A 27,109-nucleotide genomic window follows, 5' to 3' on the forward strand; every position below is an offset into this window, starting at 1 on the left:
GTTTCCTATGATAATTCCTTATTCTTTTCAAGACAAGGTCTCATGTTACCTAGGCTAATCTCAAGCTTGATAGATAAAAATGCTGAATGTTTGATCCTTTGTTCACCACCCTACCTGGTTTATTCCCTAATCTTTTGTTTTGTTTTTGAGACTGGGTTTCTCTGTGTAGCCTTGGTTGTCTTAGAACTCACTTTGTAGACCAGGCTGGCCTTGAACTCAGAAATCTACCTGTCTCTGTCTCCCAAGTGTGCCACCACTGACCTGCTTCCTTATTCTTAAAGGTTGTTCAGTGTTTGTAATTTACACTTAGCATTAAGTAGTTCCCAAATTCCAGATATCTTGTTTTAAATTGTTTTTCTTTTGGTAGCTTTTAAAAACAGATTTATTTAGTTTAGTCTAATCGCAGCAAGAGGGACCAGTGCTTTTAACTGCTGGGATGTTTCTCCAGCCTCTTAACTGTGTTTTAGTTCTTATAAATTTTAAAGCTTTACTCCAGGTCTTGCTGAAAGCAGGAGAGGTAGTGAAGTTGGGAATTGGGAAAGAAATGAAGGTGGAGTATGGGGCCCTGAGTGTTGCTCTTGCTGCTTAATTCTGTGTTTGCAGCATCACTGTGCAGTGCCAAGTTGCTGAGAAAAGTGGGTATTTCAGGGTCCCACTGCCATCTGCTGCTCCACTGGATGACCCTCTATTGTTCCACAGACCCAAACCTGTTGAAATCCTCATAGAAATCTCTGTTGTATTTGATGCCTCCTCTAGCTCACTGCACAGAAGGGCTAATAGAAAACAAGGGACAATGCGTGCTTTTTGTTTGCATCATTTCATTCTGCTCTTCCCTGTTTTTTGTACATAATCATTGTAAACCTTTGAGATTTTGTTCAGGTTTATTAGCTAGTACAAGAAGAATTAAAAAGGATCCAGATTTGGGGCTATTTCACATCAGATTTATATTCTTGCTTCTGTAGACTTGTAAGAGTGCTTTCTGTTTTACCTTTGCTTGTTTTAAAGTAAAGGGTCCAGTGCTTGATATTTAAAATTTTAATTATATAATTGTCTTAGTTACTGTTTTATTGCTGTGAAGAAATAGCATGAGCAAGGCAACTTAAAAAGAAAGCATTTAATTGGGGCTTGCTTATAGTTTCAGAAGTTTGATTATCATGGTGGGGATCATGGCAGCAGGCAGGTATCGCGGTAAATAAGGATCAGGATAAACAAATAGGCCGAATAGATGTTTATTCAGGGAGAAATAACTTACAGCCTAGACAGATGAACACCAGGAAATTCAACCCGATCCTCTCCTGTCCGAGTCAGGCCAGAAAGAGAGCGCCTTTCCTGGCCCCCTCGGACCTCCTTCCACTGGTCACTCCGCCCATGGCTCCACCCCCCAATGGGCGTGGTCAGTGCCACAGAACTATCTCACTACAATTACTCTTTTAGTCTAAAGAAAAGATTTAGGCTTAATACAAAACTATATACAAAACAGTGAATAACAAGTGTGCTCTAAGAAAAGGAAAATTGAGAACAAAATGACCTACATATCTAGTCCTAGGGTGAGGGCATAATGGAGTTTACAATAGAGTTGTCCTAAGCTGGAAAACGTAAGTCTAGTACCTAATATATCTAACTAGGAAGAGAGAATAATAGTTGTGATAGTTTAATCTTCAACCTCATCCAGACCTGAGAAGGAAATTAACAATACTAGAGTAGACAGGAAATGCGGATGGACAACTTCCAAAAGGTGCAGCAAGGACAGAAACAGCAAGCCACCTGAACAGTCACCCTAGGTCTCACAGCCGCGTTGGTACACCCAGATTTGGCTAAGGCCAAGATAACTTGACAGACCACAACAACAGTAGGGAGGTAGAATAGCTGTCTTACCCTGACTTGGCAAGTCTTCTATATTTGTCTCCTGTAAGCACATAGGACTGCATGTCCAAATCAGTGGTCAAGGTGGGGGCAATTCTTTGCCCAACAGGCCATTAGCTGAGGTGAGATTGAACTCCAGCAGGAGCAACAACAGTGTCCAACATATTTTCGGGAAAGTGCACGGTGCTGTCAGGAGCAACAGTGTCTCATGTCAATGGAGTACTAATATTAAAACATTTAAATGCCATGTTCTGCATGTCTATGAAGTGATTGAAGATTAAGCATCTATATCTGACTAATCTCATAGGTACAGGAAATGTGAGTGAAGATAATCTGTAATACTCGGGAACTTGGCTAAAAAGACTGATTAAAACTTCCCTGAGTAAAGCAGGAACAAATACTTAAACAATATAACTATTTACATATACATACATGTAAATCCCTAAAATAGAGGTAGAGTATAAGTGTCAAGACAAGAGGTAGAACTATAAAGGGCAGCAAGATAAATATCCCAAATTGTATCAATATACAAAATGTCTTGAATACAAGAAAAGTATACATATATAGAATATGGTAAAAAAATAATGTGCATAAAACATTGTAAGTGGAAAGATTTAACACAATATAACAAAATATAAACTTAATTTTACATAGCTTACCACATAAGAAAACATAACAATGTAAGCTGTAAAATACTATCTCATTCTTACTCAAATTCTCAAGAAAATAGGCTAATCTACCTATATCCCATCCAAACCATACCTTTCCCAACCATTCCCTATTCCTGTCTAACAGATAAACCTGAGTGTAAGCATCACCCAATCCCAAATAACTAAAACCAACCCAAAGACGATGACTATTATCCCAAAATTCCAAGGGTAGGGAAAGGGGGCATCGTTATTTTAAGATTACTTCCTGCTGAAATGGGACGATAATTGCTCCAATGGATCCTGTAGGAAGAAAATTTTTAGCAACCAAATTTCTCAACAGAACTGGCTGTGACACATGTAGCTAGTCACTGTGTGGCAGAAAATTCTTGACTGTAGTTCTATTTGAAACTCTGGCCAGGGTGTAATAACACCCAGCTAGCTAGTCATGAGTTGTCTTGAGCAAAACAGTCTCAAACCGGTTTTAGGGTGATGTTTGTAGTTCCGATGCATCAGGTTGAGTCAAGTGGAAACGATGATGTGGGGCCCCATCTTCTTTCCGGAGAGTTCAACGACTGCTGTTAGGAATCGTTATTCTTCCTTGTGGAAAAGTTACACATCAATATTAAAGTAAAATTTTCAAGTTTTAAGGTATACATTAGGGAGAGACAACAATAAGCATTAAAAGTATGTGAGAAAATTAAGATTTCAGAGAGAAAATTGCATAAGATATGAGTCCCCAGATTTTGCTTTCTTCTGCCTTACACCAATTGGCTTCTTGATTTAAGGCAGAAACCGTGAATTTAATCTTAACAACATGCTTGAATTTAGAGAAGGAAAGCCAAATCCAACTCCAAAGCCAGCATTGGTTTACATGAATTGGGACTAGAGGAATACTAGATAGTAAAGAGAAATAGATTTCTACATATAAATAGTTTACTACAATTAAATATTTTTTTACCATATATCAGATTTTGCTTCCTTAAGTGATTGTTTCTGAAGAGCTTCTGTCTTCTCTTCTGTAGGCACCTACATGTTCAGTGTCTTTTGGCTGTTTGATGATAGGTTTTCTCTGTTTTCCTGTAAGAACAAGAACAGAACACTTCTCCTACCTTTGAGAGGCCTCCGCACACCTCATGGGATCTAATTTGTTGGATGACTTGTCATTTCTCTTCATTAAGATGTTTCTCTTGTTCAACTCGAATCTTGATTAACTTAGATGGTATCCATCTCCTGTAGATGTATCTCCTGTAGATACAAATGCAAAACCCCTACCCCAACGTAACACATATCCTGCTTTCCATTCTGAGGTCAGTACATCCTTGAAGTACACTGGCTGATTTAGTTCAGAAGTTTTTTCTATTGTCCAGTGTCTTTCTGCAGCTGTTTTTCCTTTTTCATCAGCATTAAGAAAGTTTAATGTTAATAAAGCATTATGTAATCTGTGTTTGGGTGTTTTGGTTCCTCCTGCCTGTTTATGGAGCATTTCTTTTAAAGTACGATTGGATCTCTCAACCACTGCTTGTCCTGTAGGATTGTGTGGTATACCAGTTATGTGCTTTATCTTGTAATACTCAAAAAACTGTTTCAATTTGCTGGAGACATATGCTGGAGCGTTGTCAGCTTTTATTTGTGCAGGTATGCCCATAATGGCCATTACCTCTAATAGGTGTGTTATAACAGAATCAGCCTTTTCAGAGCTCAGAGCAGTAGCCCATTGAAACCCTGAAATGTATCTATAGTGTGATGTACATATTTTAATTTTCCAAATTCTGCAAAATGAAACACATCCATTTGCCATATTTCATTCCTATTTATACCTTTAGGGTTACTGCCTGGTGGTAAAGGAGTTTGGTTATAGAATGAGCAAGTAGGACATTTCCTTACTATTTCCTTGGCTTGTTCCCAAGTGATAGAAAAATCCTTTTTTAAACCTTTGTTGTTCACGTGGTGTTTCTTATGAAACTCTGAGGCTTCTAGCACACTTCCTATCAATAAACGATCAATTTCACCATTGCCTTGTGCTAGAGGACCTGGCAGACCTCTTTCTGATAGTATCTTGTAACTGTATAAACAGTGAAGTTAATTCTGTATTGTCAGGAATAAATTCTGCAGTCTCAATGTGTAAAACTACTCTCTCTGTGTATTGAGAGTCAGTAACTATATTGAGGGGTTCTTTAAAATCCATAAGTACCATGAGAATGGCATACAATTCTGCCTTTTGTACAGAATTGTAAGGGCTTTGAACCACTTTGCTAATTTTTCCTGATTTATATCCTGCCTTGCCTGATTTGTTTGCATCAGTGTGAGATAGTTCTGTGGCACTGACCACGCCCATTGGGGAAGGTGGGGGAGGGGGGACGGCTTCTGCCGCCTGGGGGCGAAACCCAGGTAAATCCCACTTGTGACACCCACCAGATATCGCGGTAAATAAGGATCAGGATAAACAAATAGGCCGAATAGATGTTTATTCAGGGAGAAATAACTTACAGCCTAGACAGATGAACACCAGGAAATTCAACCCGATCCTCTCCTGTCCGAGTCAGGCCAGAAAGAGAGTGCCTTTCCTGGCCCCCTCGGACCTCCTTCCACTGGTCACTCCGCCCATGGCTCCACCCCCCAATGGGCGTGGTCAGTGCCACAGAACTATCTCACTACAGGCAGGCATGATTGTTGGAGCAGTGGCTGAGAGCTATATCCTGATCTGCAGCCAGAGAGAGACTGGGCTTGGTGTGGACTTTTGAAACCTCAAATCCCACCCCCAGTGACACGGCTACTCCACCATGGCAATACCTCCTAATCCTTCCTAAATAGTCCACTAACTAGAGTCAAAGCATTCAAGCATATGAGCCTGTGGGGGCCATTCTCATTCAAACCACCACAATAGTAATCCAAACTATATGTCCAGGGCTTGGAGAGATGGTCCAGTGGTTAAAAGCACTTTCCGTTCTTGCAGAAGACCCAGATTGAGCTCCCAACACCCATATGGTTGCTAACAGCTGTTAAGTCCAGTTTTAAGGGATCCAGTGTCATTTTATGGCCTCCGTGGGCACCAGTCATGGGTATACATGCAGGAAAAACACTTACACACATAAAATAAAAGTAAATCAATCTTAAAAAAAAAAATGAAGTAAACCAAGATTTTCAAAGCTCAAATCAGGAAACACAGTCTGACAGTGGGTTTGTATGTGATGTTTTAGTTGGGCAGTCTGGAGTATAGTACTTCAAAAACTATTTAACTCTAGACGTATAATATAAGTTTAGTAAGGTGAATTTTTTAACTATAGAGGCCGGGGTGGTGGCCCATACATTTAATCACAGCATTCAAGAGGCATAGACAGGTAGATCTCTGTGAATTCAAGGATAGCCTGGTCTACTGAGTGAGCTTCAGACTAACCAGAAATACTTAGTGTGACCCTGTTTCAAAAATAAGTAAATAAATAAAAATCAGGTATACACAATGGTGAGTTTATTTAAAAAATCAACTGTACATGATAGTGAGCTTGGACAAATGTAGATGCTTCTGTAACTACCATTCCATTGAAGATATAAAATAGGTTTTACTTCCCATCTTCCTTTAGGTAGGTCACCTTCCACACACCCCTGCCTCCTTCTTTCTGATACCAGACAACCACCATCTACCTTTATAAGAGTGTAGAAGGGTTTGGGCTCCCTCCCCTACCCCACCTTAAATAGAAACTGTTCTGGACATTCATTAACTTCCTCAAAAGATATTTGCTTAGTATGTTCTATATGCAAGCATAGTTGTAGACATTGAGGATGTAGTAGACAACAGGCTAAACAAAGCCATACACCGTATGTATGAAGAGACAGTTACTGATACAGGAGAGAAAAGGGGAGCTGTGAAGGAGAATGGCTTTGTTGTTTCTCTCACATAAAGTGAGGTGGTGAAAGCACAGGATGCCTTGGATGGAACTGATGAGGTTGGTGTTCAGTGTTGAGGACATTCGTGGCTGTCTTCAGAGAACTGAAGCATATGGGAGAGCCAAGTGTCCCTGTGTGTGACCCTGAAGCAGAGGAGACCAAGTGTGAAGGCCTGACGGGCTCCTGTCGTGGGTGTTCTAGAAACAGCCTGAAGAGAGCTAGGGGATGATGTTGGAGTGCAATGATGAGGGCGCTGAGGTCTGTAAGATTATACAAGCTGCCATGGGGAGTTTGGCTTCCACTTAGAATGAAAAGAAACCATTAAGGATTTTGAACAGGGGAGTAATGTGCCTTAGATTTTCTTTGGCTCGCTCTAACTGCTGTTCTGACTTAGGGATAGCCTTGGATTGGTATTGGTGATGATGGAGCTGCTGAGAGGTGCTTAGATTCTGGGTGAGTTTTAATGTTAGAGCCAGGGAGGTGTCTTAGCGGGCAAGCCTGATAACATGAGTGTCGTTATCTGGGTCCTTATAGTAGAAGGAGAAAACCAGCACCTGAAAGTTGTCTCAGCACCTGAAAGTTGTCTCTAATGTCTATACATGGGTTATGGCGTGTATATACCAGCCCCCAACACACAGATAAGTCAATAAAAATATAATAGGACATTTTAATAGTAGGACTTGGCTCATTAAGCTCAAGATGGAGCACTTGCCTAACATTCATGAGTGCTTAGGTTTGACCCTTGACCCTCAGCCAGCGCTGCTTTTTCCCAGGAATGGGGTCTGAACAGTTAGGCAAATGTTGTACCTGTGAACTCTATCCCCAGTTGCTCAGCCATGAGAATATATTAGCTCATATTCTCCAATCAGCTTGGATTCTCTGAGAAACAGACACCAAGACAGGATTAGCTGTGTAAGAGATGTGCAGGGACACCTGTGAAAGACAGGAGAGAAGAAAGCAGCCCACATCTGACAGCAGGTCTGAAAACAAAGGAGAGAATGAAGGTCCCTACATACATCTAAGAGGAAATCCCAGCCAGGCTACCATGGTGGTCCTGGGCAGAGCCCATACCTGAGGAGGCCTGTGTTAGTCAGTCCTGTGCCAGGAATGGTTCATTGTTGCCTGGGAATAGCTAGGGAGTCTTTTTGGGAATGATAGCCAAATGTCATGGAGAGCTGACAGTTTAGGGGCTGTGGTCATCTTCCTCCCTCAAAGCCAGTCCTGGGGAGGGCAGGGCAGACACAGCCATGTATGTACCTTGCACAGTAGAGACCCTCTTAAGTGCTTAACTTTTTAAATTTAGCCTCATCTGTAAAATGAGATTAAGTGTTAATCGTTTTTTTTTATTTAAAGAATTTATTTTTCATTTTACATACCAACCTCCGTTCCCCCTCCCTCCCACCTCCCACTGTCCCATTCCCCCAACATGCTACTCAGAGGTGGGGTAAGGCCTTTCTTGGGGAGTCAACAAAATTTGGCATGCCAGGTTGAGGCAGGACCAAGCCTTTCCCTGCTGTATCAAGACTGAACAAAGTGTCCCACCATAGGAGTGGGCTCCAAAAAAGCTAGTTCATGTCCCAACAAATCAAGTCACATAGCTGTCACCCACATTTAGAGGGGCTAGTTCAGTCCCATGCAGGTTCCTCAGCTGTCAATCCACAGTCCATGGGCTCCCTCTAGCTCAGGCCAGCTGTCACTGTGTTTTCCCCATTGTGGTCTTTACCCCCCCTTGTTCTTAAGATCTCCCCCCACTTTCAACCTAATGGTTAATGATTTTGAGGAGCTATTATATGTATGATTTTTTTTTCCTTGAGGTCTGTTACAGGTACTTAATACATTTTAATTCCTTGTCTTGTGGTGTTTGAATTAATTCTCCTGGTTAAGCGATTCTTTAAACATCATGGCTACTTTTCTTTTTGTTCATGAATTCTCTCCTAGTCCTTAGTTAGCACTTTCTTTCTCTTCCAGCCACATGTTCATGGCCTTTTTTTTTTTTTTTTTTTTTTTTTTTTTTTTTTTACTTTTAGGGATGGGAGGAGTTGAGTCATTATGTTGTAATTACCTTGGAATTTAAGTTGTTCAGGAGCACTGTAGTTTGATTGTTAATAAGCACTTGGTTTGTTCTTTGAATATGAATTACAGTGAACAAGACCCCTTGGAAGGTATATCCATATAAGAAAGTCTGGTGTAGATTAGCTTTATGTTTCTGGTAAAGGCAGAGATCCTGGCTATCCTGACACTCCCCAGCCAGTGGCCTGTCCCTCCCAAGGCTCATCATTGGATATTTGCCATTATCGGCTCCCTCTCTTCTCTGCACATGTTGGGCTGTAGACTTGATGTTTTGCTGGCTTCTTCCCTCAGACCAAATTTCTGAGGGTGATCGGACCAGAGAGTTCCCAAGATAACAAGAAGACTCAGCTACCATTCCCCCAGGCTAACTTCCACATTTCCCCATGTACAAATACACAATCTTTCCAGGAACATTTCCCAGGACAACAGGTTGGGTAAAGTGGATAGGGTGGCCCCCAGCTTGAGTTGGATGGGGAGGGAAATTGCAACCAGTGAAAGCCATGGCAGAGCTGGAGGACAACCCTAAGAAAACCAATAAAAATGGGCCATGCCCTTGGTCAAGATGTTCCAACTCTCTGAGCTCCACTTTCTTTGTGTGTATAATGGAATAATCATAGCATTTGCTCTTGTGAAGGAGGACTGGGACAGTCCTGTGACGGGTAAAGGATAGAGTGGGGCAGGAGTCAATCGAGCTGCTCAATTGCAGTGCAGGTCTGACAGCAGTGGGAAAGGGAAAAGAATGTAATAAATGAGAAGTGTGTGTGAGAAAGAGAGAGACAGAGAGACAGAGTGAGAGAGATTAGTAGAAGTGATAGTGGGGGAGAGAGTATATGTGTGTTTAGTGGAAGTGATGCTTTGAATCTTGAATTTTTTTCTCTGTGGACTAGTAATGCATAGTGTGGTAGCTTTACAGTGATCCTCCAGGGATAGCGAGTCATGGCTTCCATCCAGCCACATGATCACAGGGCCAGAGTCCTGTACTGCAAAGCTGCATGGCCTGGAAGGCTAGGTGTGTGAAGTAGTGCATTTTCATTTAGGTTATTTTTAGTTTATAATAAGCTCATCAGGACATATCCCCATCATAAATTGAGGAACATTTGTACTTAGTTTGTATAAATGGGATTAAATGTCTGCAGTACCACAGGTTGCTTTATTATTTTGCACATATCTTTTCATAGTTGTCTTTTTTGTTTCCAACTGCCTAAAAAATACTCTTTTGAATGACTATAGTATAAATGAGGAAACTGAGATTGGAAAGTTTAACTTGCCCAAGGTCACAGATTAGTAAGTGGAAGTGCCATTTTTCAGACTTGAACCCATCAGCTTCTGGAGCCCATTTCTAACTCTGTTATCTGTTGATCTGTTCAGTCCTGGCCCCACTTTATAGGTCTTGTTACAGGGGTAGTGTGCATGATTGACACATTACAGGAAGTGTTGGTAAACCATTTCATTACATAGCCCACATGCATATAGACTGCTGGTAATCTTGAAAGGGGCTTAGTGACTTAACACTGTACTTTAGCAATGGCTGGTACTCTTCCTGCCCTGTGCCACTGTCCTCTGTCTACCATTCCTTGCGGGACCATTCATTCTTCAGGCAAGTTCAGCAAACTGTCTCTTCCTATTACATATGTAAGTAGATCTTAGTGTACCGTGCACTTGTAAGCATAGCTGCTAGATTTGACTAGCCAGCAATGAGGCTGTAGCAAGGGTTCTGTCCACTTAGTGCAGGGATTGGGTGCTGGTCCTTCTAGCTGAGCAAGGAGAAGATGAGTGACGTAATGGAGACCATGCCACTGGCAATTGGAATTGGAACCCCAGCCTCATCCTTTTTCTTTTTGTCATGCTTACCTGGACTTCAGTCAATGTACAATCCTTTGAAAGCATCTGGCCAGTTGTGTCCCTAGGTAGAATTAAAATTAGCATAGGTAGTAGGAAGCCTTCCCAATTGTATGATTCTCTTTAGTCTGATTATACATGTTAATGTATGTAAGATGGGTTAATGGGAGGGGTGGAGGAAGATACTTAGAAGCATAGGAAATCTGGCTGGGCTGCACAAACAAAAACATTTCCTTCAGGGATCACAGCCCCAAAGCATTGGGCAGCTCCTGCCAACAAACAATGAGGCTGCTGACTGTGGGTCCATGCCTCTGCTGAGGGGAAGTCTCCTATCTGCCCAGTGAGGGGGTGGCAAGCTTTCTCCCTGGAATTGTCAGAGATGTGTTTTGATATGCTGTTCCCTGGAATTCAGCTGCCTTCATAGCTTGCTACCCCCTGCTCTTGGAGCAGAAATGATGATCTCTACGGTCCATTGCCTACTGCTGTCCTCTCTTCTTGTTCTTTTCCTTTCTTGGTTGTACTTGAGTATTGAACCCAGGACCTCCCACATGCTAGGCCAGCATCCCACCATTGAGTTATAGCCCAGTCCTCTTTCTACTTTTTGTTTTGAGACAAGGTCTCACAAAGTTGCCCAGACAAGCCTTGAACTCACTCTGTATAGTCCAGGAAGGTCTTGAATGTGGCAGCCCTCTTGGGTTAGCCTCCCAAGAAACAAAGATTAAGACTGTGCCATCAGGCTTGGCCTTCTGTCTTTCTGCTTATCCTTTGCTGCTCTCCTTGAATAAAAGCTTTAAGGAACCAAACCCCTTTTAAGTGTTTTCCCCCCTCACCACTCACATCCTATTGTCCCTAAGTCTTGGAATTCTGTGGTTAGAATAATTAGTGTAACCACCCTGCGTAGAGCTCCTGCAGTGCATATGTGCTGGCAGTGTGCCAAACCCTTGCCACCCATCATTTCATTTAATCCTGCATCCTCCTCTTAGTAATAGTCATACTTATTCTAAACACAAGGAAACTGAGTTTGGAGAGGTTGAGTATAGTATTCAAGGTTCTGAAGCCAAAGCTCATCTTTCTGTGTTTAGTGCCACCTTTTAAGTGACCAAAGACATCACAAGTGGGCTTTGCTGCAATGACTCAACTCATCAGGGATTTCCCTGCATGGTGTATAACCTTGTACATGTGTCCTGTTTGGTAGAAACAATGAGAAGTATCATTTCAGCCAGTGGGTTTCTCTGTGTGTTGGCTGCCAGCTGGGCATGCCCTCTGCTTATTGTTCATGGGAACGTGCTCAAGGAATTCTACAGGAAGGCCCCCATCCAGGATGTTACTGGCTTAGCAGAGTTTGTGCAAACAAAGTATGACCCTGCTAGCTCAGCCAAAACCCCTGCATCTTGCTGGGAAGGCTCTGTGATCCTAATGGAAAAGGCTGCTGTCTTCATCATCCAGCCAAGAAGCTGCTGCAGGGTGGGTCTCCAGCTTCCCTCGTTCTGCTTAGATACATTGTGCACATTGCTGTCTATACAAAATACAAGTCTAATCAGGTTTCTTTTACTTCCTGAGCCTCCTTTGTGGTATCTCACGTTGTTTGTAGAAGAATCTTCTACTACTCTGCCCTTAAAAACATTATGAGCCAGCCAGTGGTATTGTATGCCTTCAATCCCAGAGTAGCAGAGACAGGCGAATCTCTTGAGTTCAAGGCCAGCCTGGTCTACAGAGTGGGTTCCAGGACAGCCAGGGCTACACAGAGAAACCCTGTCTCAAGAAAGCAAAATAAAAAAATAAAAAGTTGTGATAAAATACCCATTAAAATTTTAAATTATTTGTCGGTTTAAATGTGAATAATGCTTTTCACTCTGTAAAGCTGAAATTGTCTGTGTATCAAAGAGTTGTATGCACACATAGTCCGTGGAACCATTCTGCTTTCTGCCTCTCTGACTACTCTAGGAATCTTATATAGATGGAGTCATGCAATATGTGTCCTCTCTGAATCTGACTATTCTGGAAGCCTTACATAGATGGAGTTATGCAATGTATATCCTTTTGTGTTGGGCTTGTTTCACTTGGGTTTATCCATGTGTACATGTGTCAGAATCACATTCTTCTTGAAGGCTGGAAAGCATACCATTGCATGCATGACTCAGTATGACATTGGAGTGCTTGTGTGATTTTGCACCTTTTAGCCCTGCCAACCTCCTCACTTTGGATGTCCTTACCTCCTGCTTTCTCCACTCTAGTCACACTGCCTTTTTTCAGTCTCTGAGAAAAGACCAGGCATGCGTCTTCTGTTGTGTGTGTCAGCCAGCACAGGATCTGCCACAGAGCATAAGGGGCTCATCCATTGTTTGAGCAGCAAACAGGCACAATTTAGAGTGGACACGCAGGCGCCTGGAACACAAACATGGGTACACTCCCAGATCCCCATGAATATGAGCCACAGATGACCAGATGTATTAATCACTGGGCTGGAAAGGGATTAGGACATTTCCATAATATAATGTGGTGTGTTTCTTTTTCTAAAACAGATGTGCTCTTGTTGCTTCATGAGGAAGCAATTAAATGTGTTTGATTAAGACATCCATAAACACCATCATGTATTTGAGGCTACTATATGCTGCTGTCTCTGTTGGTACTTTCTCTCTGTTGTATCTGCTTCTCTGAACCACTCCTTGATTAGGTAGCATTCTTGTGGGTGACTGTCTTGTGGGTGACGAAGTCGCACAAGGTGTCTGCTCTTCCATCAACTGTACAGTGCAAGCTCAGTATCTGCCAGTGCATCTGCCCTTCTTCCTGTTGGCCCTTCCATGCCCAGTATTGCCTGCTCTTTTCACCTCTTTCCTCATTCTTACGGCATTTCCCTCTCCTTCTCCCAATATGTTCTTTGACAATTGGCTGTCTATTTGAATCCTAAAACATGTTTTTTTTTTTTTTTTTGACAATGTTAGTAATAGTTATACACTGTTACACTTAGAAACTGATATTATTTGGTGGTAAGAACATTTATGTAAAATAATACATTGTATTAAGGCCAATTACGTGTAATGATTTCATTTTTTTATATAGCCTTTAATTCTTCAGGCTTTTTGAGACCCAGTTTGTGCTTTTTTTTTTTTTCTTTTTCCATTTGAAATGTAAACAAAGCAGTGAAGAGCTAGCTTTCTTTATTAAAGGTTTCTCAAGAGTGGGGTACCTATTGCAAATTATGTATGAAACACAAGATTGAAGTACTTCAAGAAGATCTTTTTGGAGAGGTTTAAGAGGTTTCTTCCAGCCTTAGCTTCATTTCTTTTCTGCCCCTCCTAGTATTTCAACAGGATTAGGTTTTTTGAATCAGAGGAAAAGTTTTAATTTTCCTGTTCCTTCCTTATACTGACATATGCTTTGGCAAAACAAAAAAGAGACCTAAACATGTCAGTATGATTTTTGTTCAGTGAATTAAAAACCATAAAAGTAATAAGATCAGATCCAAATCCCTAAACTCCTGACATGGTGGTTTTGTCCTTTTTAGTCCCAAGCTTCTTATTACGACTTTGAAAGCTTTCTGCCTGGAAGCAAAAGTTCATGATTTGTTTGAAATAGATTACAAGGATAAAGGCCAGAAAGATCCAGGTTTGAATCCCAGTCCTGTCACTCAAGCTCATGAGCCAGTCACTTAACATCTCTGAGACTCAGTTTCTTCTTTAGGAAAAATGGGACTCTTAATTTGAGGAAGGGTTTGGAGGGGATTAGTGAGATCACATTGACTCAACTTTCTGCTTTGTCTTCAGAGCTTTTCTTTACTTAAATTTTTTTTGTTGTTGTGGAAGAAAACAATATGGAGATGCCATGAAATATTTAACATATGCCCTTAATGATACACACTGAGCGAGCATGTACACAGAATTTGGGAGGGTTCTGCCACTGAATCACCATTGCTGTGCCTAGAACTTGGGACTGTGCTTAGTCAAGGTTATTGTTCTGAGGGGTCAGGAAGCATTGTCAGTGATAACCACTTCAGGGCAGAGGATTTTGTTATAAAAGTCATCAATGGCTTTTGAGACAGGCTATTCTGGGTTTGAGGCTGGGCCTGACAGTGCATGCTTATAATTGTAGCACTCAGGAGATTGTGGGTGACATAGTGAGATTCTGTCTCAAAACAAACAAACAAACAAACAAACAAAAACCCAAATAGCAACAAAGGCACCACATTTTGGCTGGACCTCATTTTCTTCATCTATAAAATGGGGTTTGTGGCTGACGAGTGTTATGAAGACTTGACACAAGCAGTCACCAGAGAGGAGGGAGCCTCAACTGAAAAAATATATCTCCATAAGATCAGGCTATAGGCAAGCTTGGGGCATTTTCTTAGTGATTGATAGGGGAGGGCCCCGCCCATTGTGGATGCCATCCCTGGACTTGTGGTCCTGGGTTCTGTAAGAAGGCAGGCTGCACAAGCCAGTAAAAAGCACCTCTCCATAGTGTCTTCATCAGCTCCTGCCTCCAGTTTCCTACCCTGTTTGAGTTCCTGTCCTGACTTCCTACAAGGAACAGTGATGATGAAGTATTTATTTAAACCCTTTCCTCCCAAGTTGCTTTTGGTTGTGGTGTTTCATCACAGAAATAGTAACCTGAATAGGACAGGGTTCATGATAGAATAAGACCACTCATGATATAGCTTTCAAACCATCAGCTCTTGTTACTCCATTTGTTGTTCTTACCTGCCTTTGTGGTTCCTCAAATGAAACATGGTTTCTGTGTACCTCAAAGCTTATACATGCTTTTTCTTGGAAATCCTTCTTGCCCTGCCAGCACTAGAAACTTGAACTATACCTTCAGATCTAATGAAGTATATTAGTTAGGATAGTGTGTATTATAGTGCAGTAACAAGCAGTTCCCAATCACCATTGTTTATAACACTTCACCATTGATTGTAACAACAGACATGTATTTCCAACTACATGTTAGGTGCCATTCTTTATATTCATCATGTGCTGATGAACACTCTTATCTCAACTTGTACTGTGATCCAGGTAAACAAACCTGGCCTCTGGAAGCTTCTATCCTAAACTGATAACCCACATTTTTACATACATTTCCTTAGATCTTGCAAGCTGTGTAGTCTAATTTCAGGGTAGGAACCTGTGCTCCTGCTTGTGCCTGTGAGCAAGAGACCCAGAGTAGCGGTGAGTGGACCCAGTGACCTGCCACACTTAGATGTCATTTCTCAAGGGCTTGTTGAACTGAGCTGCCCCGTTCCTATTTTCGTCACTACAGCACTTCTCCCACTCTGTCGAATGTCTTCTTGCCTCTCTAGCTAAATTCTGTAAGAGCAGGGGGAATGTCTTCATCCAAATCCATTACCTCAGCTCCTGGTACTCAGTGTTCACAAAATGGAGAAAGGAAGGCAGGGTATTTGTTTTGGCCTGCCTTTCTTAACTGTTTATGATCATTGTTATGAAGATGAAGATGCTGATAATAAGGACTGACATTTATCTGGGTGTTGCATGCCACAATCCCAGCACTCAGCGGGCAGAGTCCATCAGATCTCTTGAGTTCCAGGCCAGTCTGGTCTACCGAGTGAGTTCCAGGACAGTCAGGACACACATGCACAAATAAAACAAAAAACATACTGACAGCATTTATCAAGCCCTGATAAGATGCTGGATACTTTCAGAAGTGCTTTCTGGGTCAACTGGTGCCAGAGTTTTTATATGTTACTTGGGACTCATGTTATGTCTTGGTTATACTAATCAGGATGGTGAAGGTTGGGTGATGTAGAGCTTCAGCAATAGCAATAGCATTATTTCTGTAGCGTCCCTCATTTGCAGTGCTGTGGGATGGAAAGGAAAAACATTTTAAAGGAAGGGAAAGCTAATTGTGGCTAATTGGTTCCTGTTATTGAGCATTTAAAATGTGTCAGGGTCAGTGGTAAATGAGTTACATGCTCATCTTAGTCCCTCCTGTCATTGGATTTTCGGGAGACAGCTGGGGGTTTTGAGAAGACATATCTGCATCTTGAAATTTGACTCTGGGTCCACCTAGTCTGCCTGGTTCTGTAATGTCTCTTACTTTTTTTTTTTTTTTTTTTTTTTTTTTAACCAGATAACTCTCCAGGAACTAAGCATGTACATTGGCATCTGTCACTCATGTGAAAGTCATCAGCTAACAGGTCAAGCCTGTAGACTGTTGAGCTAGTGAATGAAGTGGTGATAAATTCTTAGTTGGAGGTCAGCATATTACTAGAAAAAATAGTTTTGTTCAACTTTTGTGTGTGTGTGTGTCTTTTTTCAGAGTAACCAGGGAACACAGAGAAATGCTGGTAAAACTAGCCAAACAGAATACCAACAAGGCCAAAGAAAATTTACGGAAGGTTCGCACTAATGCAATGAATAAGCTGAAGAAATCAAAGGACAAAACCTCAGAGGATACCATCAGGCTCATAGAGAAACAGGTACTGTTGCCAATAGATGTAGAATTTATATATCTGACCCAAGGAGTCTGTGTCATGTCAGAAGCAAGGACAGCAGAACAGAATGCTTCTGGTCATTTCATTTGCACGAGCAACACTAAGTCTCTGTTCTTAGCCTAGCCTGTACTAGGCCTCAGAGCTGCTGCATTCACAATGAAAGCATCATCTTAGGAAAGCTGGGGGCGAGGCAGATGGGGTAGGATGAGGCATGAAAGAAGAAGCAAGCAGAGCAGGAGAGCTGGAGGAGGCATGGAGTGAATTGCTGCCTTCATCTTGGTACAGCAGTTAACATTCTGATTATAGGTCAGTCAGCAATCACCTAGGGGAATTTTGGTTCCTGGGCATCGTTCCTGTGTTTTCTGATTAAGTATATTGTCTAGAGATGGTATTCTTAAAAGACTTTTACATTGTGTGTACATGTGTGTTTATATGGGAGATACACAAGTGAGTGCAAGCTCCTGCAAAGTCCAGAGGAAGCTGTCAGATCTCTTGGAGCTAGAGTTGATGTGGGTGTTGGGAACTGAACTTGGGTCCTTTGGAAGAGCAGTAAGTGCTCTTAACTGCTGAGCCATCTCTCCAGCTTTGAAACATGCATATTAAACTGTTTCTCTGGTAATTCTGCAAATGTATACAGTGAAAAAACCAGAAGCTTGCAGTGCAAAAGGAAAGCCATTCTGCAGCTGATATTCTGTGATCTTGGAAAAATTGCTTGACCCTTGGGTTCTCTTTTCCTGTAAAAAAAGGATTGGTAATTTGTCCCTTTGAAGGGTTCATGGAATGCTAGAGGTTGCCATTAGGATGCCTAACATTTAAATCTCAGATCTTCCCTCTTGCTGTCTTTCTTCCCTCCTGTGTTTGCTCAGAGGGACAGTCCTAGGTCAGGCTGTCCTCAGAGCACTGATTAGGGCTCAAAGCCTGCTCCTAGGGATTCCTAGGAATCCTAGGGATTCCATCTCTGCAGTGGACACTTGGCCCTTGTGTTGCTTCCTGATAGTAGGCTGTGGACTTGCCTAGCTGTCGGACTCCTCCCTCAGCAAGTTGGAGTCTGCCTTAGAGTGTAGAGCACATGCTCCTTAAAGAGGAAGAATGTCCAGATACTGAGTGCTCTTGTTCAAACCCACTTGACAAAGACCTTGACAGGAGTCTTCCTCATGACCACTGGATTCCCACCCTTTTCAGATTATACTTTCTTCCCAGTGCTTCCTACTCTTCATTATTCTTTCTAGGTGAAAATGCTTTGTATTTTGATACTAAACTGATACCTTGTTAGTGTGAGACAGAATGAAGACAGTCATTGATTTGATAGAGTAGAGGGGACCAACATCTATCTCAGTTAGCTCTGCAGGCAGTGCACTGTATCATGGTCTCTCTGGTGTAAAAGTTTGGATGAAGAGATGTCATTTCTGTGTTACTCTTACCTCCTTGTTAACATCACTTACAGGTGTGTATGTGGTTATATTTTGCATAGGGAGTAATGGAGCATCCCCTGTGCACCCTGCAGAGGTCCTCTATTTGGATGGCACCAAAGGAGTTTCTGCTTTGCTTTGTGTTATATAATAAAGCTGTTGGCTGATTGTTGCCTCAGCAGTTTAAATTTTTCTTTGTTCCTAATTATCAAAATATTATCTGCTCATTATGAAGAATGTAAAATGTGAAGACTGTTTCACAGTTTGGAAGAGAATCATCCCATAAACTCAGAAGTGTCACTCAGCATTTTGAAATAGTCCTTTTATTTTTTCAACACATAGTTTTAAACAATATTGAGTATGTACAATATATATATAAACTTTGAGTCCAGGTTTACCTTTTCATTTGTTAATAAAGGCATTAACTGTTTATGTTTGAAAAAAATTTTGCAAATGACCATTTCTCATGATTGCTGAATAGTTCATCTTGTGTCCATATACAAAATTATCTTTTAGAAGATCTGCTTATAGATGTTTTACTTAAAATAACTTATTTTAAAATTTAAAAAATATTAGTGAGGTTACAGTGAATATGTTCTTTATAAATCTTTATGTTTTCTTGGGGTGGAACATACAAAATATAGATCACTAAATAGAGAAAAGTATTGGTTTGCTTCTGTGTTCTCAGTGCTGGGGCTTGAACTCTGCATACACTCTGTGAGTGGTCTACCACTTAGCTCTACCTCCAGCTCAGAGATGCATTGTTTTTAATATATCTTTTTAGAACCACTTCAAGTTTAGAGTATGTGTGTGGGTTTTTTTTTTTTTTTTTTTTTTTTTTTTAAATCTCTCCTCTTAAACACACATGCATGTTTTTCTTTCTGTATCTGAGGTGGGACTCAAACTCATGACCCTCCTACCCCACCTTCTGAGTGCTGGGATTATAGGTATACACCACCACCCAACCAGTTTAGTTTGCCTTTTACTAGATTCTAACATTTAGACTTGGGTTTTTGATTTTATGAGACAGTACCCTGCTATGTAGCCCTTGTTGACCTGGTAACTCCTTATGTAGCCCAGGCTGGCCTCCAATTCATCAAAGCCCTTCTGTCTTAGTTTCCCTATTACAAGGATTACAGACATGTATCACCATAACTGGCTGAACTAAAAAAAAAAAAAAATTTAATGTGATCTTACACAATTTTGTTTGTCTTCAGATCATCCTTTATACGCTAAAATGTATTTTAAAATAAACTTTATTATAAACAAAAAAGTCAGACTGAAATTAACCAGACTAAAAGTCTATGCATCCCACTGAAGTACTATGCAGTTATAATAACCATTCTAGGGGCTGGAGAGGTGGCTCAGCACTTAAGCACACTGGCTGCTCTTCCAGAGGCTCTTACCAGCAGCCACAAGGTGACTCTCAACCATCTGTAACTCCAGCCCTAAGGGATCTGTCATCCTCTTCTGGCCTCCCTGGGTACCAAGTACCCATGTGGTACACAGACCGACAGATAAAGCACCTATGTAGTTGCTCTTTGTTTTTGTTTTTGAGACCCTCTGTCCCTGTGGCGCTTCATGTTGAATTTTTCATTTTTACTATTGAACTTATTTTTAGTGCACTTACTGATGACCACAACAGATTAAAACTAGAAAAACCATTACCTTTGTATCCTCTTTCATAATTTGTTTGTTCTTGTTGAATCTTTATACCTTTCTAGAGGATAGTATGACAAATGCTGCAGCCATTTATTCCTGACTTACAGCTTAGGAATATATCTAAGAGGAAATGTCAACCTTAATCTACAGGGCTGCATGTATCAAACTGAAAACTAGGAACCAAGTTCTTGAAAGTCATGGTGTCCACTAGAATTCCATTCATTGGAATCTGTATTGAAGTTAGAAAAAAATTCCATTGACATGAAAATTTTTTAGAATTGCTTTTTTTTTTTTTTTTTTTTTTTTTTCTTCAAAATGGGTTCTCTGTGTAGCCCTGGCTGTCCTAGAACTCACTGTGTAGACCAGGCTGGCCTCAAACTCAGATCTGCCTGTCTCTGCCTCCCATCTGCTGGGATTAAAGGTGTGTGCCACCACACTGATGAATTTATTATTTTTAAAGTAGTGGACTATAAGTAACATTACAGTTATGTTTTACAAAGAAAAGCTGTAGCTGGAGAGATGGCTCAGTGGTCAAGACACTGGTTGCTTTACAGAGGACCCAGGTTAATTTCCCAGCCCTCATATGGTGGCTGCCAACCATCTGTAACTCCAGTTCCAGGGGTTCTGACTTCTGTGGGCACCAAGCACATATGTGGTGTACATACATATGTGCACATAAAGCACACACATATAAAATAAAATGAGTAAGTCTAATAAGGAAGTTTTAAAGATACAAGCATATAAAGATTGGTAGTTTGTAATGATCAAAATTTCAGAAGTCACTTCAGTGATGGGATTATGAACAGCCTTTTATTGTATAAGAGTGACCTTTTCTTATAAAAATCATTTTCAGAATTCTTTGGCAGTCTAGTTGTTTAGAAGTATCTTTATAACAATATTTCTTTCATCTTTGGTGTGTAAGATTGAAATGATTGAGCTGTAGGTTGTGTCTCAAGTCATTGTATCTGACCCCTGACTCCCTTCAGTCCCTAGCCTAAGCCAGTGCTGCTGCAGGACCAGGAATGTCCCCACTCATGACTCCTGACATCTGCCAGCCTGCTGTGGTACCTTCGCTTTAGTTTGCCATAAATGGGCCTGGTGAACATTAAAGCATTTGGCAAAAACTGCCAGTGACTCTGGCCAAGATCCTTTCACTGCTCTGAGAAGCAGCACTCTCTGGATTGAGTGAAGCCTGGTGCTGGCAGGGCTGAAGGAAGAGGGCCCTGCATGCAGGCAGCAGGCTGGGTGCTAGATGGGGTAAGGTGGTCCTGGTGTTGTTGGTGATAATGTTATAATTTTATATGCCGAGGCATGAGAGTGTAAATGCTTCTTGCTTTGGAGTCGGGCATTCAAACCCTAGCTCTTTTACTTCCCAGCTGTGAAAGTGAGCAAATGGCTTCACTCACCTGTGAGTCTCTTTGCTCATCTCTAAAGTAAGATGGTCTGTGTCCGTCCCATAAGAACAATAAGAGGACCAGAAGACACTCGTGCTTAGATGAGACTAGTATGTTGATGGTCCTTGATAACTTTCACTAAGTTCTTTCATCCACTCTTGTTCCTGACCTTGTGATTTAAAAGGAAGTGGAACTAACCCTTTCAGTGACCCTAGAACAACATGGCTGGGATGAGGAAGGAGCAGGCCAGATGCTGTGGAGTGGGATTGTCAATCAGGAGTGAGTGAATTTGTGACCACATCACATTACAAAAGAAGTTAGTAGGTAGATCAGAGTGAGCAGAGAAATCTTGCCCAACACTGCCTTGTTTTATTCCCTATAGAATAGGGATAATAATTGTTCTTTCTGCTTTATAGGTGTTATGTGGGATGGCTGGATTTCAGTAAATGAGTTAACAGAAACAAACATTTTGTATAGAGGAAACTGTTATGCAATTGTTAAGTGAAAACATGCTAAAGGAGACAGCAGCATATCATATGTCCATGTGGATTGTTAGCCAGTGTCTGGCATGTAGTAAGTATTCAGCAGTAGGAGCTGCTGCTGCTGGCTGTGTCAAATCATCAGTGTTTAAAGGTGAAAATGGTGAACCTGCAGGTGGATTGTCCCCAAGGGCCTTTTGTACCTATCAACTGCTAATAAGCTAGTAAGTACTTTTGAAGTCAGAAAGTGGTGGTAAAAGTCACAGTAACACATCCAGCATCTGTATAAGATAACCAGTTTATGGCATTGTTGTATAATCCTGTTTTTACTTAACTGCTGGCTGAGGGAGATTAGCACCCTCATTTGATGGGTGAGGAAACAGATTCAGAGTGGAAATGTCACTTGTTATCAGATTGTTAGCCTAGGTATTCCCCTGCATTTCTCAAACTTATTGTGGCCTTCACCCTTGGCTGGCCCAGGCTGGAATTTTCTGGACACTGTTCCTGGCCTAGGAGAGGCAGCTCCAGGCACCAGAAGTGTCTCAGACATTTATGACTGACTGTGGAGGAGGGAGCAGCTGCTGCTCTGAGTCCAGCCATTCTTCTTGTGTACCCAGCAGTCCCAGGAGCTGCATTTTTCCTACTATGGGGAGAGCTTTTCTGCCTGGGACCAATTGTAGCAAGCTCTTTAGTTTTTATCCTTTCAAACCATGTATTTAGTTCCTAACTCCTGGCCAAGGCCTGTGGTCAGCAAATAGATATCAAGCAGCTGCTGTGCTGTTGAGCACACAGATCTGCACACTACACTAGCCCTTGGAGCTTCCTGCCACGCTGCCTTCATTTCAACTCCACTTAGACTCAGAAGGGAGCCTGCAACACCTGCTAAATCATGTTTTCATTCTTAGGAAGGTGTGCATACTTACTATAGGAAAGCACAGAGAACTTTGACAATTTTTCTCTTAATAAATACTTCCTGAGAACTTTATATGTTCTGTGTTTTAGGTAGGATATGAACAATACAGACCTAAATAACACGTTATTTGTCTTCGCAGCACTAAAAGATAGAATGTTCAGATTTTGGCATGTTATAAAAGAAATTTAAATGGAATCACCATATAATAGAGACAGTGTACCAACTAGACATCTTATGCCACCAAGTAAAACCTCCACTGCCAGGAATATTTTTGCATCTTGTTGAGTCATTGGCCAAAAAAATTTCATAGACCAGCCCTTTAAAAAAAAAAAAAAAAAATCCACAGGCTATTGCTAAGACTATTGATTGCTCTCTGTACCCTGATGGTAGGGTTCCATTGCTGAAGCCACACTGTAGAGGATGCCCCATGTCCAGGGGTGATTGGTCAGCACTACACACTAGTTTGTTTTTTTTGTTTGTTTGTTTTTTGTTTTTTGGTTTTTTTCTTATCTTACTGGTTTTCTTTTTTCTTCTGGTTTTTTTGTTTGTTTGTTTGTTTTTTTTTTTTTGTTATTTTTCTTTATTTTAAAACAATCTTTTCTCATTTTACATACCAAACCAATCTCAGTTCCCACTCCCTCCCCTCCTCCTGCCCACCTTACCCCATCCCCCATCCACTCCTCTTAGAGGATAAGGCTTCCCATGAGGAGTCAACAAAGTCTGCCACATCTCTTTGAGGTAGGACTTAGGCCCCTTCCAATGTATCTAGGCTGAGCAAGGTGTCCCTCCATAGGGAATGGGCTCCAAAAAGCCAGTTCAGGCAGTAGGGATAAATTCTGGTCCTACTGCCAGTGGCCCCATAGACTGCCCAAGCCACACAACTGTCACCCACATTCAGAAGGTCTAGTTTGGTTCCATGCAGGTTCCCCAGCTGTCAGTCTGGAGTCAGTGAGCTCCCACTAGCTCAGGTCACCTGTCTCTTTGGGTATCCCCAAACTGGTCTTGACTTCTTTGCTCATATTATCTCTCTTCCCTGTCTTCAACTGGACTCTGGGAGCTCAGCCCGGTGTTTATCTGTGGATCTCTACATCTGCTTCTATCAGTTGTTGGATGAAGATTCTATGATGATAATCCAGGTAGTCATCGATCTGATTACAGGGGAAGGGCAGTTCAGGCCCCTCTCCACTATTGCTTAGGGTCTTAGTTGGGGTCATCCTTATGGATTCCTGGAAATTTCCCTAGTGCCAGGTTTCTCAATAGCTCCCCCAATCAAAATATCTCTTTCCTTGCTCTCTGTCCTTCCCCATTTTGACCAGCCTGTTTCCTCATGATCTCCTCCCCCCAACTTTTCTCCCCTTCACTCCCCTCCCCCCTTCTTTCTCCCCCCCAAACTCCCAAGTTTCTCAGGAGATCTTGTCCATTTCCCCTTCTCAGGGGGGTGTGGGGGAGGTTCTCCTTTTTTCTAGCTTCTCTGGGGTTGTGGACTATAGGCTGGTTATCCTTTGCTCTGTGTCTAATATCCACTTATGCTCTAAAAATTAAAAGGTTTTGGTATGTGCCTTAGTTTCTTGTTGTTTTTTGTTTGTTTGTTTTTTGAGACAGGGTTTCTCTGTATAACTCTGGAACTAGCTCTGTAGACCAGGCTGGCCTCTTAACTCACAGAGATCCTCTTGCCTCTGCCTCCTGATTGCTGGGATCAAAGGTGTGCACCACCACCACCAGTTTAGTTTTTTAAAGTGTGTAATTTTTGTTTAGGTATTTTACAGATTAGTTTTTCAACAGATATTCAAGCAGAAGTTTCTATATTGGATTATTTTTCTAATTGAAGGAAAGCATGAACATGTCTCCAAGATGTTAAAAATATCTTGAAGCATTATTCGAACACTTTTTTTATTATTATAAATGTAACCCATACCATGGTCTTAGTTAAATATATTTTCTCTCCCTAGAATTTGACACAGCCATTTTAATGTCTGTATGTGTTCATCTGCTTCCCTATCCTATAACTTTAAATTTTCTGATTTTTTTTCACTACTCAAAATTAAGTTGGGGATAGGGGGCTGGAGTTTACTGCTCTTACAGAGGACCCAGGTTCAGTCCAATCACCCACATCAGGCAGCTCATCACCCCATAACTCTAATTCCTAACAATCTGACTGGTTCTTATAACCTGAGCATCTACACTTAATGTAGTGTACATAAACTCACACACACACACACACACACACACACACACACACACACACTAAAGAAATTAAGCCCATGTAAACATCTCTACACCTAGAACTTAAGAATTTTGAGGCTAGGTGCTTGGTAGTTGGCCATTGATGAAGAGCATCCATTGTTCTTCCCAGGTTCAGTCCTACATGGTGGTTTATGACCATGGTGGTCCATAACTCTAGTTTCAGAGAATCCAACATCCAGGTATTAGGTACACAGAAGGTGCATACACGTTTAGACAAACACTCATAAATAAAGTAAAAAAGACTTTTTAAAAACTTGGGACTGGAGAAATGGCTCAGTGGTTAAGAGTACTGTTTTTCCAGAGGATCCAGGTTTGATTCCTAGCACCCACATGATCCATGACTCCAGTTCAAGGGGTCTCACATGTTTTCTGCCCTTCTTAGGCACCAGTTACACACCATTACACACCAGTGCACAAACATATACACAGCCAAAGAACCCATACATAAATGATTATAATAAAAGAATGTGATTGCTTAATAATCTCCCAGTTGAGATATTTGGGGATTAAGTAGTATGAGTATCTGTATCAGTGTGAATTCCACCTGCAATATGGGAGCTTATCCATTCATTGTAGCTTGCAGGTAATTAGAAACTATAGCATCAAGTTTTGTTAACAATGATAGCTGAAAATTTGCATTTTTGTGTCTATTGGTTTTCTTGTTGATTTTCTAACTCTAGAGTCTATATCAGTGCATCTAAAGGTTTTTGAAATAGAGTAGCTGAAGTGTAAGCCATTCTAGAGCAGTGGTTCTTAGTCTGTGGGCTTTGATTCCTTTGGGATTTTAAGTACCCTTTCACAGGAGTCACGTAGCATATATATCCTGCACATCAGATATTTACATTAGGACTTATAACAATAGCAAAATTACAGTTATGAAGTAGCAATGAAATAACTATATGGTTGGGGTCACCACACCATGAGGAGCTGTAACACCATGAGGAGCATTGGAAGGTTGAGAACCAGTGCTCTAGAGGATTGCTAGAAGGCAGCTAGGCTGGCCTTTCTGTACTATGTTGGCTTGTAAAATCAGGCTATTGTGTATTTTTTGATATTATGACTTTTTGTGTTCCCTGAATAAATGGTCTGTTTTGTTTTTCTATCTGAAAGGGGAATAACCTCATCCACCTCACCTGACTGTTGTTAAGAATCAGTAACAGTGTCTATACAGATTTCTTAGAGCCTGGGTGGCACTCAGTTATATGAACTCTGTCACTATCATTACTTCCCAGTAACCTTTGTATATTTTGGGAACATTTGTCCCCCATCCCAGCCATCAAACTTTCACTTTTGTTCTTGCAGATCAGCCAAATGGCCGACGACACAGTTGCAGAGCTGGACAGGCATTTGACAGCAAAGACCAAAGAACTCCTTGGATGAAAGTCAGCAGTCACATTTTCTGGTCATCCCTTAGATGACAAGCTGGTGCCTTCCACCCCCATGTCCATCCATCACTGCTGCTCCACAGGAGGCTCAGGCTCACTGAATCTATTCCTGCTTCCTTGCATAGCCCTGTTTGGCTCAGAATCTTCTGGTGTGATGGCCTCAGAGGATATCAATTGTGCAGTGACTTTGACTCTGTCATCACCACAAGACTGCCTCCTTTCCGACAGTGAATCAGACCCTGCCCTTGTTTCTAACTCATTTGGACTAATGTGGGCCTTCATGTGACTGCTCATGATCAAACCTAAATAAATTGGAAAATTAACCACAAGAAAAACAGAGTGGTTTGGGTGGGAAAGCCCCCAGAACCTCTTTATAAAGCAACCAAGAGCAGTCTCTGCCTCCTGATCTAGGCCCCATTTTGGGCTCGTGGGCTCCTATATTGAAACCTCTGTTTTTCTTTTCTGTTAGTCTGTATCTTGACAAAATAACTAGAGAATGATGGTTGAAGCTATCTGTGTATTTATGTTGTGAGTAAGTTGGCAGCTGCTCACCAAATGCTTTTCTTTCTGTCATTCCACTCTCATCTCTGTCAACATATTTTTGGTAATGATCTCTGTTTGGCTAGGGCCTGTCTTCCTGATGGACAGGTGCTTTGTTGTGGCCCATCCTTTTTCTTTCTTTTTTTTTTTTTTTTTTTTTTTTTTTTTTTGGCATTTCTGTGTATATACACATGCACACATGAAGGCACATGCCGTAGCATGTAGAGATCAGACAACTCCCAGAAGTCAGAAGTCAGTTCTTCCACCATGTGGGACCTGGGGCTAGAACTCAAGACTCTAACAGTTAGCACCATGTGCCTTTATCTGCTGAGCTAAC

The 27,109-nt window shown here is 41.4% G+C and overlaps 1 protein-coding gene across 2 annotated transcripts in view; it reads left to right on the forward strand.

The window, feature by feature from the left end:
- The window catches only part of Mrrf (mitochondrial ribosome recycling factor), a 58,089-nt gene extending 31,534 nt beyond the window's left edge, over positions 1 to 26,555 (forward strand). For both annotated transcript variants that reach the window (XM_051185320.1, XM_051185319.1), the window contains 2 exons: positions 16,572 to 16,731; positions 26,150 to 26,555. In XM_051185320.1, coding sequence (XP_051041277.1) covers positions 16,572 to 16,731; positions 26,150 to 26,227 — 238 coding nt within the window. In that variant the 3' untranslated portion in view covers positions 26,228 to 26,555. The remainder of the gene's footprint in view (positions 1 to 16,571; positions 16,732 to 26,149) is intronic.
- The last annotated feature ends 554 nt before the right edge of the window (positions 26,556 to 27,109 follow it).

The sequence above is a fragment of the Phodopus roborovskii genome, unplaced genomic scaffold (genome assembly GCF_943737965.1).
Source record: "Phodopus roborovskii unplaced genomic scaffold, PHOROB, whole genome shotgun sequence".
Classification (NCBI taxonomy): Eukaryota; Metazoa; Chordata; class Mammalia; order Rodentia; family Cricetidae; genus Phodopus; species Phodopus roborovskii.